Genomic DNA, 14,984 nt, shown 5'->3' on the forward strand with positions numbered 1-14,984 from the left:
TCCTCATGACATTCCATTCTTTCATTTGGCATGGGTGGAGACTGATATTACACTGCAAACGGACTTATAAGGTTGATACATGGTTTTCGCCTGCTCAAGCATGGAGCAGAAAATTATCTTTAGCTGATTTGTGCGACGTGTGAGTGTGTGTGTTTGTGTGTGTGTGTACCTTATACTATTACCTTTAAGTGTTTATTTTCAGAGCAGAAGACTAGGTAGCAATAAAGACAAAGCAGACAGGCCAGGCGATTCAGCCTAACAGACTGCCTCAGTTACTATTTTCTCAAGAATTTGCATGCCAATCAACTCCAAAAGGTCTAGCCCAAATGATCGATTGCACAGACTCTGGACAGAAAAAAGATACAGCTTGCTTTCCAGTATCCCACTTGGCCAGTATCCCACTTTTATAAGGGAACCCAAAAGATGTCTTTGTCCCCAGAGAAAAAGAAGTAATTTTAAGAATACGCTGACACCATTCCCAAGAGGTAGGGTAGGTGCTTTTGGTGATTTGATGGGTTATGAATGTTTCTTGTCATCAAGAGGGGTTGGTTATAAGTTGGTAAAGGTAAGATTCAGGGATCTCTTTTTTTATCCCATCTATTCTTTTCCCCTTACCTTTCTCTCTTTAAAAAGTTATTCATTTACATCCCAATCATAGCCCCTCCCTCAGTTCCTCCCAGTCCCATCCTCCCTCCCTCTTTCCCTCTATGCTCCTCCCCTAGTCCTCAGAGAGGGGGAGCCCTTCTCCCCTTTTCAGACTCACTGGAGCCTATCAAGTCTCCTCAGGACTGCCTGCATCCTCTTCAGTGATTGGGAAAAGAGGGGAAAAGGGGATGATAAGAAACTTCATTGTATATTGATAGAGATTTAAGGCCATTTTGTGTAACTCAAGCTTTAACATACTGTGCATATGCAACTCACTCACTGTTTTTAGTAGAAACTTCATGTTATTTTGTTTAACTATTGTTTAAATGTGTATAAGCAGCTCATTTAAAATGTGATGTAAAGTTGTAATCTTAGTATGTAATTCTTATCTGATAATTCTCACAATTAATCTTATTGTATATAGTTTATTAATTTTACAGAAAAAGCCATTTACAAATATTTTATTTAAATTTTAATTTATGTGCCTTGGTGTAGGGGGTGTCAGATCTTGTAGTTACAGACAGTTGTGAGCTGCCATGTGGATGCTGAATTTGGGTCCTTTGGAAGAGCAGGCAGTGCTCTTAACCACTGAGCCATCTCTCCAGCCCAAAAAGCCATTTTTTTAAAACAAAAGGGAGACATGTAGTGAAAGCTTTGGGGATATAAATATTTTTTGTTTTGATCCCAAGAGTGAGATATGAAATTGTTTTTTGAGAGGGAAAGTGATATTTGTCAGCTGGAAACAGACACCAGAGAGGATGCATAATCTTTGTCAGCATGGAACTGCCTCATGAAGGGGGCGTGACTTTTGCCCCCTGGACAACATCCTGTGAAGACGGTGGGAGGGCATAAATAGGAGACCCCAAACAGGGAGAGATTATTTTGCATTGTTTCACATTGTTCAAGAGGCTTCTAGAGAGAAACGCTGCAGAGAAAATTTCAAAGAGGCTGCTGTTGCTCCCACTGCTGCTAGTTCCTGCTGCTGTGTTCACTGCTTGTCCTAACTGGTGGGAAAAAAAGGTGATTTGCCTCAAGGAGCAGAGTCTAAAATGGTCCACATCACCTGTCTCTACTAACCTTATTTTCTCCTACCTGAGGTAGGTGGGTTGGCAGAGATAGAGGCATTAAGAAACCCCAAGTAAAGTAGATTTTAAAAATGTCAAAGCCTACAATGTATTCTCATACATGATATTTTAATGGAAGACCACTTTTCTGATGTGTTTTTACACAGCTGGTGACTGATCTTACACTTGCCACAGTGATGTCCTGTTTCTGTAAGAAAAACAAGACTCCTCTGAGCTTTCCTAGAATATGTTTGCTGCTTAAGTATGGCTATAAGTCAGTGCCTGAAGCCAATTTTGAGGTACGCGCCTCATAGCTCCATGGCTATTTCCCAGTATTCAGGGGGGTCAGACACGCAGGATCCCACCTTCTTTGATAAAAACTCTTCCTTCCTAAGGAGAGCCTTGGCATCACTGGCCACCGTGTCAATGAAGAGACTTTTCAAGTAAAAAGTTTTCCTAAAGTAAAGGCCCATGGCAAGGGGACCCCCAATAACAGAGGAAATATGTTCAATATATTTCAATAGTTTTTCTTCTAAGGACATGTTGTTTTTCCCTGTTAACAAATGGAGAGACTTAACGTGTGCCTTGATTTCATTCACAGACATGTTAAAATCCTTGGCAATATTTTCCAGCGAGGCATCATCTATCCCAAAGTAAGACCTGTAGAGATTCAAGGTCTCCTTCCACTTCTGCATTTTATCTCTGATCAAACCCCCAAATGGAATGGTGGCCCATGCTCCGTCCTTCAGGGCCTCCAGCCAGATCTTCTGTTTGAGGAGATCCCTCTTCCGGTCAATGGCAGTCTCAGTCACACTGTGCAAGGACAGAATGAAGGCGTGGCGCTTATGGGCTGGGAGTTCCCTCAGTAGGGTGGTCTCCAGCTTCGGGAAGTCATAGTCAGACACATCAAAGTTAGAGACCAAGAAGACTGGAGGCTCGCTGCCGAGGGCCTCCCGAAGATGCTTCGAACAGTCATCCTGAACTTTCTTTAAGACACTGTCCCTATTGAAAGTCTTAGGTTTCCTCCTCTGTTCATTGTCTAGGTCACTGTCTATCTTGGTTCGGACAAAGTAGAACTTCGTATTCATCTTTGCAATGGCTTTGGCCAGAAGCGCATCCGTTTTTTTGAAGCGTGTGGCCGAGATGATAATGAAGAAGTCATACTCACCAAACTTCATTTCTGTTAGATAGGCTTGAGGTTGGAAAGTAGTGGACCCAATGCCAGGCAGGTCCCATATGGTCACGCTGGGAAGCTTTGGGTGTGGGTATGGGGTTCTCTCCGTGGTTGTCTCTACAACCCCAACGGGGGCTGCGCCTTCTTCTTCATCCTCAACCCCCCTCAGGGCATTGATGAACGTGGACTTCCCTGTACCCGTTTCCCCTGTCACAGCGATGCTCAGTGGGGCTTTGTCGATGTTTCTCAGAGCATGACGAATTGCAGACATTGCCCCCTGGAGGTTCTTATCCTCCAGGTGGGATTCAATCAAGGCGATGGTCTCATCAGAGAGGATTTTGCTTTCCTTCTTGAAATTCTTCAAAAAGTTTTCAAAGCTGAATGCCAAAAGCTCAGCCATTAAAGGAGAGGGTCTGCCACAGGAAGGCTTGCATGTAGCTGTGTGCAGTTGAAGATGCTGAATAGAGAAGAAAAGTAATTATTGATAAGCATGGCAAAGCCTATTCGTGTGCTCTTAAGGCAAAGCGGGACCTCAGTGTCTGTCCCTGTTACAATCAGAAGCATCCTCCTCCTTTCTGCTCTTGGCTCAATTTCTGTCCTGTATTTCAAGTGTCCTTTTTAGCTTACTTTACTTTCTCCTACGGGTTCTCTCCTTATTTGTTGTCCAATTCAAGATCCACTTATTCCATGCAGTAAGCTACCCCAGTGTTTATTTCTCATTTTAAATGGTCTTTCAATTTCTGTTTCCTCTTTTTAATTAAACCTGTACAGTTGTAAAAACCCCTAAGGGTATATAGATCAGCATATCAAAAATCTCAAGTAATGGAAAGCTTCCCTGCCTCTCACAAATGTGTAGAAGAATTACTTCTTCAGCCTTGTGCCCTCTGTTCACTTAGCAGTGCCTTTCTAGTTTCTCTTGTGTAGTCTGTGAGTAATAGGAGGAAGGACATGAGGTGGGGAGTGGAAAAGATTCATAAGTGTCCATCAGAGAGTTGGATATTGACTCTATATGTGTAAGGAAACTTGTTTTAGCCATAAAGAAGATTGAAATTATGTCGTTTGTAGGAAATTGGATGTAATGGGAGACAGTCATATTAAGACAATTAAGTCACTATCCAAAAGACAAATAAATGCTCTTATTCTTGGAGCTTAGATGTTACATAGATACATATATTTTATTGTATATATGATATGATATTAGAGGTGAAATTCTCTTGGGGGATGAAAGTATGAATGGGGTGTTCATAACACACACTATGCACTTGTTTGAAATATAAGAAATAGATAAATTAAAAAGATTCATTGGAAAGGAGATCTGTTTCCATTTTATCCCTTATTTTTCAACAGGAGAGGTAAGGAGTAGCCTCAATGGCAAGCACATAGCTAAAGAAATTTCTAGTGTCAGTCCCCAAACCTCAATTAAATAACCAACAAAAATGAAAAAAGAAAGAAAGAAAAAAAAAAAAAGGATACAGAAGGGAGGAAGGAAAGAAAGAGACATTAAAAACATACTGAAAAAATGAGGATACTTTTTTTTAAAGTAAAGAAACCTGCAGAAATGTATTCCCATCAAATCCTTCTCTGAGGAAGGGTCAGTTCATAAGGCAGAAGAGCCAGGATAATGGTCAGACGTGTTTCCATCAGGAACCCACAAATGCTTTCCTTAAACTCCCATATACTTCATATTTTGACCTTACAGGCCACATCCAGTTTTTGTCACATATTTGTAGTTTATTATGATCTTACGAGGACATTAAAACTATTTGTAGTTCATGAATCTTACAAAACCAGAGTTCATGATAGCTTGACCGTACATCATTGTTTATCAGTGTGACCCTAAATACACCTGAGCTGTGGGAAGAAGGGTGTCAGCCCACAGCCGTGTTCTTCTCTGTTGACGTTAGAGAGACACACAGGACTTTGGAATTACGTTTGGAACAGAAGGTAAATGCAGGCAGTCATGAGAGATTGCCTTCGTTTCACTCTAATATTTTGCTGTATGAAGGTTTCAGTACAGATGCTTCCGGTAGAAGGAATTCTATTCTTGGGTTTTCCAATCATTTTGTTGGAAACCATGTCACCAACAAAAGTAAGGATAATGGGGGCACCAGCATAGATCCTATAATCATTAGGAATAGTATATTAAAATATCAAAGCTCTCAGGTTACTAGAAATTTTGTGTGTGCAGCTCCGTGCTCATGTGCAGGGTCGCATGCATGTAGTGTGAGCTCTAGAGGTCTACCCACCTCTCTAGTGCGAGGACTATGCTCACATTTGATGTACAGGCACAAGCAATATTAGGAACTCGTGGTAATTGTGGCTACAGAAATGAATATAAATTCCCGTGTAATGCATCATTTCTACGCTACTATTCATGACAAGGTTTTTTTTTTTTGCAATGCATGAGAGTTCCCAATCTTGTGTGACCATCTGAGACAATGGTTCTCTATAATTCTGACAGAGAATAGACTGAGCCCAAACTCACTGTTGTAACTGGATTAGAGATATAGCACTTACCCTGTGATGGCCATCTGGAAATAAGCTCCGGATTGCACAAAAAGCTGGCCTCTTAAGATACATCTTTCTGGAGAAGTTGCTTAATAAGGAATACTACATAAGTGCAGAAATTGGTGCGCAGAACACAATGACTATTTAAAGTGGTGAAGGAAATGACGCACACAAAGGACCATAGCTGTGTAATGAAAGGTTCTAGGAAACTGAGATGGATGAAACTCCTAATAATGTTTCAAATATAATGAGAGAATCTCAATCACGTGAGAGGGAGGAAAGAAGTGTTAAAGGAGGAAACACATAGGATGAATAATCAATTATATGTGACAAGAAGCTGAAGAAGAAACTCTTTGTGGTAGAAGGGAACTAGGCAGATAAGTGCAGGACATGGTGGAGGGCAGTAGGGAAAGGCATAAACGAGGAGAGATAAGAATGAGTGAGGATATGTAATGGAACACATATTTGGAAATGCCATAACATAACCCACTATGTTGTAGGTACAACTAAAATGTAATAAAAGAGAAAAAACCCTCAGTCAGATCCAAGAGAATACATGTGAATGAAATTAGAATAAAAACATAAGATTTGCCTTAGAAATTCAGAAATGTAAAATTTTGAAAGAACTCTTGAAAGTCCATTACAATAGACACAACTTACACACGCCAGGGAACGAAGGAAGAAATTAACGAAGGAAGAAAGGAGGGAAGGGTGGGAAGGAAGCAATCAAGTGTTAAAAATTACCCAAGGAGCCGGGCATGGTGGCACACGCCTTTAATCCCAGCACTCGGGAGGCAGAGGCAGGCGGATCGCTGTGAGTTCGAGGCCAGCTTTGTCTACAAAGTGAGTCCAGGATGGCCAACGCTACACAGAGAAACCCTGTCTCGAAAAAATAAAATTATCCAAGGAATTGAAAAACACTGAGTGATATTCACAAAGTGCTGATGAAAGAAATCTCAAAGAAGGCTACAAGTGGTCTAAGATTGCCGTGTTTATAGTTTATAAACATTAATGTTGTGAAAGTGCCCATACTTCTCAAAATGATCTACAAGCCCAATATAATCTCAACTAAAACATCAATGCCATTTAAAATAGAACTCGTCTGCGGAACCATAAAAGTCACATGGAAAGACAAAAGACTGAATATACCCCAAACCATATTTATCCAAAAGAACAGGGTTAGGAGGCATTGTCATGCCTGATTTCAAGGCATAGTACAGATCCACAATGACAAAGCCAGCATAATAGTGACATGAAAAGAGATGGACCAGAAGATCGGACCCCAAATATGCCCATACATGTACAGCCAACTGAGTACATTTACAGTTCATTAATATCTCAGCAAGGCTTCCAAACTCTAATGCTGCACAAAGGGCACACTGTTTGACAAATGGAACTGGGAAAACTGCCATTAGGCAAGACTAAAACTTGACCCTTACCTTTCACCCTATACTAAAACCAACTAAAAAAATGGGCCAAAGAGCTTAACATAAGATGGAAAATTTGAAGCTCTTAAGAGAAATAAATTTGAAAAACTTTATAATGTTCTTCCACATAGCATAGGAAACAAAAGCAAACCAACAAGTAGATTTCTATCTAACCGAAATACTTCTTAAAACCAAAGCAAATAAACTGTACAATAATGAGATGATTTTGAAAAGAAAACTATTTTCTTTTTGGTGTTGCTTTAAACATTTTTAAAAAATTTATTATAATTTATTCAGATAACATCCCGGTTGTTATCCCTTCAATTATATCTTCCTGTTCCCACTCTCCCTTTGTCTTCTGGCCTATTCCCTTCCCCTAGACCTGTGACAGAAGAGAACCTCTGAGTGCAACATGTAAGAGTCTCAGTGAGAAAACACAAGATGTCAACAGATACAGAAAACAGATTTGACAAAATTCATCACAGTCACTGTGAAACATCTCCACAAAGTGAAATTGAAAAGTGCTTCTGGGAACAAGTGTGGAAAACATGATTTTTCCCATTGACCCTTCCCACTATAGAGGCATTAGGGGTGAACGAACTTACCTTCTCTGAAAAAAGCTCTTCTTTACTAAGGATAATTTTGACATCACTTGCCACGGTGTCAACGAAGTAGTTTTGCAAGTGGAAAACCTTTGAAGAGTAAGGGTGGCTAAGGTTCTTCACTAGTTTATCTGTTAAGGTTGCACCCTGCTCTTCTGAGAACAAACGTGGAAACTTCATGTTTGCCTTGAGCTCCTCCAGTGTCATGTGCAAATCCTCAGCCATCTTTTCCAGTGATGCCTCATCCAGGCCAAAGGAAGATCTGTAGCTGTTCAAATTCTCTTCCAAATTGTCTAAGTCGTTTTTGGTCAATCCCTTGAACGGTATGGTGGCCCAGGCTCTCGGCATCCTGGATTCCTTCCAGATCTTCTGTTTCAGGGCATCCCTCTTCCGGTCTATGGTGGGATCTGTAACCACTGGCAAAGTGAGCATGAACATGCGGCGTTTGTAGGCTGGGAGTTCCCTCAGTAGGGTGTTCTCCAGCTTTGGGAAGTCAAAGTCAGAAACATCAAAGTTAGAGACCAAGAAGACTGGAGGCTCCTGTTGGGTCACCTCGCTAAGTACAGTTGAAATGCTATTTCTAATCTGCTTTAAGATGCTGTCTTTGTTGAATCTCCTAGGACTACTCTGTTTTTGAACCATTAGATCAATATCTGTATGGGTTCGAACAAAATAGAAACTCCTATTCACTTGCACAATGGCTTTGGCCAGTTCTGCATCATTATGTTTAAAGCGTCCAGAAGAGACAATGATGAAGAAGTCATATTCCTCAAAGTGGATTTTCTTGAGATAGTCGTGAAGTTGGAAGGCAGTGGACCCAATGCCAGGCAGGTCCCATAGTGTCACACCGGGAAACTTTGTGTATTGGTATGCTGTTCTCTCAGTGGTTGTACATACCACCCCAGTGGAAGCAGTTGCACCTTCTTCTTCAGGCCCCACTCCCTGTAGAGTGTTGATGAGGCTGGACTTTCCAGTCCCAGTTTCCCCCATCACGGCAATGTTCAGTGGGGCTTTGTCGATGTCACGCAGAGCACTGCTGATTGCAGAAACTGTTCCCTGAAGGTTTCCGTCCTCTAAGTATGATTCAATCAAGGTGATTAATTCCTGGGGCAGGATTTTGGTTTCCATCTTGAAACTCTGAAGGTTTGTGTCAAGGCTGCAGGTCAAATCAGGATCCTCCTTCTGAGGGGGTGTAGAAGAGGAATTCTGTCCCATGACTGTGACCTGTCAATGTCCCTAAAGGAGGAAAGAAGCAGAAAGGCCAAAGAGTTAGTTCAGCAAGAGCAAAGCCAATGGGAAAGCAGGGCTCTGATAGCTGCTCCATATTATGAGTGGGGTCTTCCCCCCCTTAATCAACTGTGCAGGCCTCAACAGCATTTACTCCTGTCCTGGGTGTAAATTTTGGTTTGGCTCAGAGTCCTTTACCTATGACCATTTTCCTCTTTTTTTTTTTTTTTAGGTTGAAACACAGGATCATTTTGTTTATAGTTATGACAGAAATACTTCAATTTTAAAATAAATTTTACAAATAACAAATGTAAAGGTGTCTTAGGTCCAATTGCTTCTAGTACACACAATGTAACATGTCAAATCCTGAATGCATTCAGAATATTTGGATTTCTTAACTATTAAACAAGGCATTCTGTGCAATGGAAGATGTAAAAAAAAAACCTACACCAATCTACATATGGAGAAATTATCAATGTTCATTGAAAACTATCCCTTATGTTTCCTCTCAAATCATTTTAACTGTTTGTCATATAATTTACCACCTAAATAGGCTGAAGCTAAATAAATTGCTCTCATTAATAGAATTTTACCTTTCTGGGGGGATGTATTTCCCACCATGATTTTCAATTCAAAATTAACTGATGGGTTTAGTTCGCAATTTATCAATGACAGATTAGTAGCTGAATTGGCATAAAGGTCAACAGAAAGGAAAGTCTGACAATCGCTAGCTTCCCAGGCCAGGAGTCTAGCAGACACTTTACTCACTTGTGTTATATTTTTCCATGTGTATTACTGAACAACAAAAATAGGTATACAATGTCGAGCATTCTCCTGTTTAATTCTTAAGGCACAGCTCAACAATTCTGGGTCAGGGTTGGCTTGTTAGAACAATACAGAGAATAGAGGGGGAACCACCCAATGACACTTAACACGGACGCTGGTATACAATGACATTAGGATAACAACTATGGTTGCTATTAATTTGTGTTATTTGCTTTTCTTTAGAAAACAAATCAAAACCATCAACTTGACCTTGAGGTACGTACACAATACATATTCAACTTTAGGCAAAATACTTTCCATAATCTTACATGTAAAAAAAATTACAAACAGTATGTGCACTGATTTGTATTTGATTCGATGTAATGAGAAGGTAACAGTGAGCTTGGGGTGGGGTGGGGGAGTAAATTCTACCAACACCATCTTAGGTGAGGATAAGGTTAGACGGATGGCCAGTATCTGTGGATCTTACAGAAACCGGTTTCAGAACATCATGTGCAGATGACAGGTCTCCTGTCTACTCTTCTTGATTCCAGTAACACAGAGCTGTTTCTGTGTTCTGGGCATTGCAAATTGGAACATATGATTCTTATATAGAGCAGGTCCAGGAAGCATGACAGATGGGTTGTATATGATGGTACTTTTGTAAGAAAATAGGGGGATAATACATGTTCAGCCAGACCTGGCTTCTAAGTTCTTGTTGATGGCCACAGGGAAACCAGGTAGAGTTTAGGAAAGGGGGACATGCCAAATCCTGCTATAATGAAAACCTTAAAACCTCCAAGAAAAAAATAGAAGACACCAATGATTAAACAAAACAAACAAACAAACAAAAAACCCAACTTCTCATGCTAAAAGTTTGGAAGAATTCATGATGTGAAAATATTGTCTTGACAAAATCAATCTACAGATTCAATGCAATTCGCATCTAAATTCTAATGTCATCATTTCCAGAAGTAGAAAAAAATCTTAAAATTTAGTTGAAAGCTCAAAAGATCTCAGACAGACAAGGCAATCCTGAGGAGGAAAAATGCTGAGGAGGTTACTGTACTTGGTTTCAAGTTCTGTCTCAGAACCAAAGCAGCATGGTACTGCTGTAAAACCAGACATGTTATAAACAGAGAGAGAGAGAGAGAGAGAGAGAGAGAGAGAGAGAGAGAGAGAGAGAGAGAGATACAGACAGATAAAAACCCACAGGGCTACAGCCACCTGATTTTATTCATTTATTTCTTTGTTTCACAAGGAAACTTATTGGAGAAAGATGTCTCTTTTAAGAAGTGGTTCAGGGAAAAGTGGAATCTACACATAGAGGAATGAAACTTAATCTTCCTCACTTGGCACAAAAATTGGCCTCCAAGCAGGTCAAAGGCCCTAACGTAAGGCCCAAAGCTCTGGCAGGAAAAGCAGTGTAAGATGTAGGGACAGGTAAGAGATTCCCAGTAGAGTTCCAGCTGCTCAGGAAGTAAAGCCAGGAATGACAAGCAGAGCTCATGAAAATTAAAAGCTTCTGCTCGGCAAAGGAAACAGCCAAGTAAAGAGACAGCTTGCCAGATGGGAGAGGACCCTTGCCAGCACTTCATCTGACAGGGGATTAATATCCAGCAAAGAACTTTAAAAAATAAACGACCACATCCCTGATCAAAAGGAAAACAAACAATCCAATCAAAACACGGGCCCATGTAACTGAACAGAGGGGTCTCCAGAGAAGAAACACAAATGGCCAATAAATGTTTGTGACAAGTTCAGCAGTTTCAGCAATTACGGACCTGTGATTTAAAACTGCTTTGGGAATTCATCTCACCCTAGTCAGAAAGGCTTTCATCAAGAGAGACAATGACAATATACGCTGGTGTGGATATAAGGAAAGGGGAATCCTTATTTGCTGTTGGTGGGAGTGTAGGGAAGTGCAGCCATTCTGGAAATCACTGACACCATTCCTGGGCGTAGCACAACAGGACTCTGTATCCCACCACAAAGATATTTGCACATTATGGTCATTACTGCTGTAGTGACAATAGTCAACAGATAAGTGGGTAATGAAAATGTGGCACAGAAACACAACGGAACTGTATTCATGCAACTGTATTCATGCATACTTATAAATAGAAGCATATAATTTTCAGAAAACCTTGCAGAACCACTAAATGGTAAGTAGGTAACCCAAGGTCAGAAAGGCAAACCTGAGGTTCTCTTTCACACACAGAGGATCCCCGCTTCTCATTTTTATGAATGAACACCTACGTTGTAGAAAATACATGCAGAAGTCAGGAAACTGGAAGGGGCCCCAGAAGAGCAGTAAATGGCTTTGGAAGGACATGGATCGTAGAATATATAGGATATGAAAGTGCATCATGGAATAATGGGCATTGAGAAGTTTGCACAGGGAGGCTTGCCAGAGAGCTGATGGGCAGGAGAAGCTGTGGAGGAACCAAGGAAGAAACTAAGTATGTGTGAAAAAGCCTTAAGGAAATACGTTAATTAAAAACTAAACAAAATAAGTTTGAATAGAGCTATCTTGAGTAGGTAGATATGGCTGCTCCCAGAAGCCACGGACTACTAAATGGAAATCCTAATCCTAAAGGTGGGCTACCTCCCTATGAACCGCCACTTATGGAGGCTCCTGCATGCCCCCCAATACAAGGTTTTATTAGTGCTCTTGGTTACTGATCAAGAGAAGATTAGGGCTTCTCACAGGATCATTGTAGAGCAGGTAACACCAGTGGGTGTTCGATTAAAGGATTTTATCCCCGTGGGGGTAAATAAGAGAGTTGTAGCATAGCTGGGTGTGATGGTACATGCTTTAATCTTAGCGTCAGTAGGGAGAGGGAGATGAGTCCTCATGGGTTTGAGGCCAGCCTAATTCACATGTTCTCGGCCAGACTGTGGCTCACAGTGTGATTCAGCCTCACACAGAAACCAACCAACCAACAAACAAAACCAAACAATGAAAGCAACAGACAACTACACCAACAACCCTTACCCAGAACAGTTACAGCACTGACTCTGAGGACTCTGGTCCCACAACCTGCTCTCCTTCACCAAGCTTGAGCTTCCACCAGAAGAGCACCAGACCCAGGCACATACAAATCACAGGAAAGGTGGCTGCTGCCTGGCTGCACTGTGGTGCACAAGACAGGGAAGGGCCTTTCTGTGAACACTCCCTGAGAGAAAGAAGCCAGAACACAGAGTCCTCTGCCCTGGTACCAGGAATCCACCTTTCATGCCATAAGTAAGTGAGATTTTTGGTTAAACTGCACTTAGAAATCCTTCACTTACCTGCTCCTGACTGGTGATGCCAGTGGCCCTCCTTTGCCGTCACCTCTTCTCTGGGAACAAGGTCACGGGGTAGCCTTCCTTGTCGTGGTCTGGGCTGGGTGTTCAGGAAGCAGATGGGCGGTGGGGTGCTGGTACCCTGGTGTTTTAGGAGAGAAGAACAGCTGGGAAGCAAAGGCGATCTCTCCAGACTTGCTTCCAGATTGGAGTCCACACAGTCTTTGCTCTCTGCTCTGCAATTCCCAGAACCGGAAATTGCTTGCTTGGTCCCTAAAGGGAGGGATGCAGTGAGGGTAAGGTTTGGTTTCTGTTTCCAGAACTAGCTGGCCCCTTTACAAATCCGCCAAATAGGTTTTACTTCCTCCTTCAGAGAGGGAGGGGGAGCTCTGCTGAAGTGGCTAGGGTGTAACTGGAGAGCTTCCTGAGTGCTCTGGTACCTTGGTAGCCTAGCCCACTGTCAGGGCTCTCTGGCACTGACCATTCTGTTTTCCCCAGGTAAGGACCCTCTGCTCAGATGATGTCATCTAATAGTGGGCAGTCCTGATTTTCAGGCCTAGTGAGCTCAGTGTTCAATTGTTGTAGGTAGTTGCTGTAACTCCAACCCTTGTGTTTGTTGTCTGTTGAGTGGTGTGTGTGTGTGTGTCTGTGTTTGTAAGTGTTTGTAGGTGCTGTTGTTACTCAGATGCCACGGCCCTCATTTTGAGACAAATATTCCCACTGGCTTGGACTTCTCCAATATAGCAAGTGGGGAAGTGGGCGGGGGTGCTGGCAGGTGATCTCAGGGGTCTGCCTCTCTCCCTCTTCAGGGCTAGAATTACAAATCCACTCCACTGTACCTGTCTTTTATCTGGCTCCTGGGGATCCAGTTCATAACTTCCTAGTTGGAAAACTAGTACTTTACCACTTGATTTTTCTCCCTAGACACTCATGGAAGTTTCCACAGTGATGGTGAACATCATGTTTAGAGGTAACTTTACTGTGCTAGACTTGTGAAAGCAAACTGTTCTTAGCTTTTTTTTTTTTTCCATTTTTGGCAAGCCCCTTTAATTTACAACTTTAAATATGAAGCCCGTGATTTCTTGGAACATCTCCCCCTGCTCTTGCACAGAGTTGAGTTTACATTCTTAGTTCTCTTCCTCATCAGGAGGGACCCCCAATTCCTCACCTGTCCACTGTGAAGGATCTGGATATGAAAAGTGACCCAGCACAGCATCTGAGTCATGCTTAAGAACTCGCCCTGGATCACATGGGACCAGGTAAACTGGGGAAACTCCCTGTACCAAGGCTGAATATGCATGTCACCTCCAGCATGACACACTCCACAGTCTCCAGCCGCCTGTGCAGGGCAACGCTGGGGCAGGGCGCCTCTGAAGTGACCGAAAGCTGCCAGCTCAGTCAGCACAGACATACTAGCCACACAGAGAGCGGTTCCCCAGCTCTCTCACCCCTCAAAATGTTCTTTTCTTGTTATAAGCCATGAGGAAGTTGTTCCTACTATGGATGTGCCCTGTCAGCTACTCCAAGATACAGGACTTCCTGGTGCAGTTGGGCTATTCTTAAACATTTGCTAGTTTTGAAAATATTTCACTGCTCCAGCTATTCTTACACTGTGATGGGTCTCAAGGTTAAACAGGCTAACTGCGAAACTCTGCTTTTATGTGAAGGGCTTGCTTGCTTGGATGGCTGAGGCACCTGCTGGAGGCCTGTTACAGAATCAAGCCTTGCCCACACCCCAACATTTTCTCCCCAAAATGATAACTTTGTCATTTCCCCCTTTATACTCCTTTGGCTAGCAATAGCTGGGGCCTTACCTATTGAATTCTCTCTAGTTTGTTCCTGGTGATCAATCTCCTTTGTAATAAAATGCCCCAAAAAACTAGAGTCAGACCAGTGAATCTCTGAAGGACTGCAGACCCACAACAGCACCAAGAAAAACCTAGAGCGGGGGACCTCTGGATCGCACTCCTGTCCCTGCTGTATGTGTCTCTGTGGATAGGAAGTCTGTGTCTTGTGAGGCTGGGAGTGGGGTTGGTAAGGGCGGGTTTCAGTTTAATGACATTTTGGAATCAGTCTCATAGAGAGTGGACTTCTGTATGGGATCAGAAACTGCTATTCTTAATGAAGATGGAGGAAACGTTTTGTTTTGTTTTGTTTTGTTTTTTCCACAAAATGTAGTAGAGGGAGCAGGGAAGCTGAGCCATGTGATCGGTAGAGGTTAGGACAGCTCTGAGTTTACTACCCCTCTGGCACCTACTGGCAGGATCTTACTAGAAAGGTGGGT

At 42.2% G+C, this 14,984-nt stretch overlaps 1 protein-coding gene and 1 pseudogene across 1 annotated transcript; both read right to left on the reverse strand.

Moving 5' to 3' along the window:
- Positions 1-1,016: 1,016 nt before the first annotated feature.
- Positions 1,017-8,675, reverse strand: LOC127208734 (uncharacterized). The gene is made up of 2 exons (XM_051168291.1): positions 7,424-8,675; positions 1,017-3,340 (listed from the first exon to the last, which is right to left on the reverse strand). Exons 1-2 carry the CDS (start codon positions 8,633-8,635, stop codon positions 2,018-2,020), a joined length of 2,535 nt encoding a protein of 844 aa, XP_051024248.1. The 5' UTR covers positions 8,636-8,675; the 3' UTR covers positions 1,017-2,017.
- Positions 8,676-13,827: 5,152 nt separating this feature from the next.
- Positions 13,828-14,111, reverse strand: LOC127207885 (NADH dehydrogenase [ubiquinone] 1 beta subcomplex subunit 2, mitochondrial-like; annotated as a pseudogene).
- Between the last annotated feature and the right edge of the window lie 873 nt (positions 14,112-14,984).

This window comes from Acomys russatus, chromosome 25 (assembly GCF_903995435.1).
Source record: "Acomys russatus chromosome 25, mAcoRus1.1, whole genome shotgun sequence".
NCBI classification, from domain to species: Eukaryota; Metazoa; Chordata; class Mammalia; order Rodentia; family Muridae; genus Acomys; species Acomys russatus.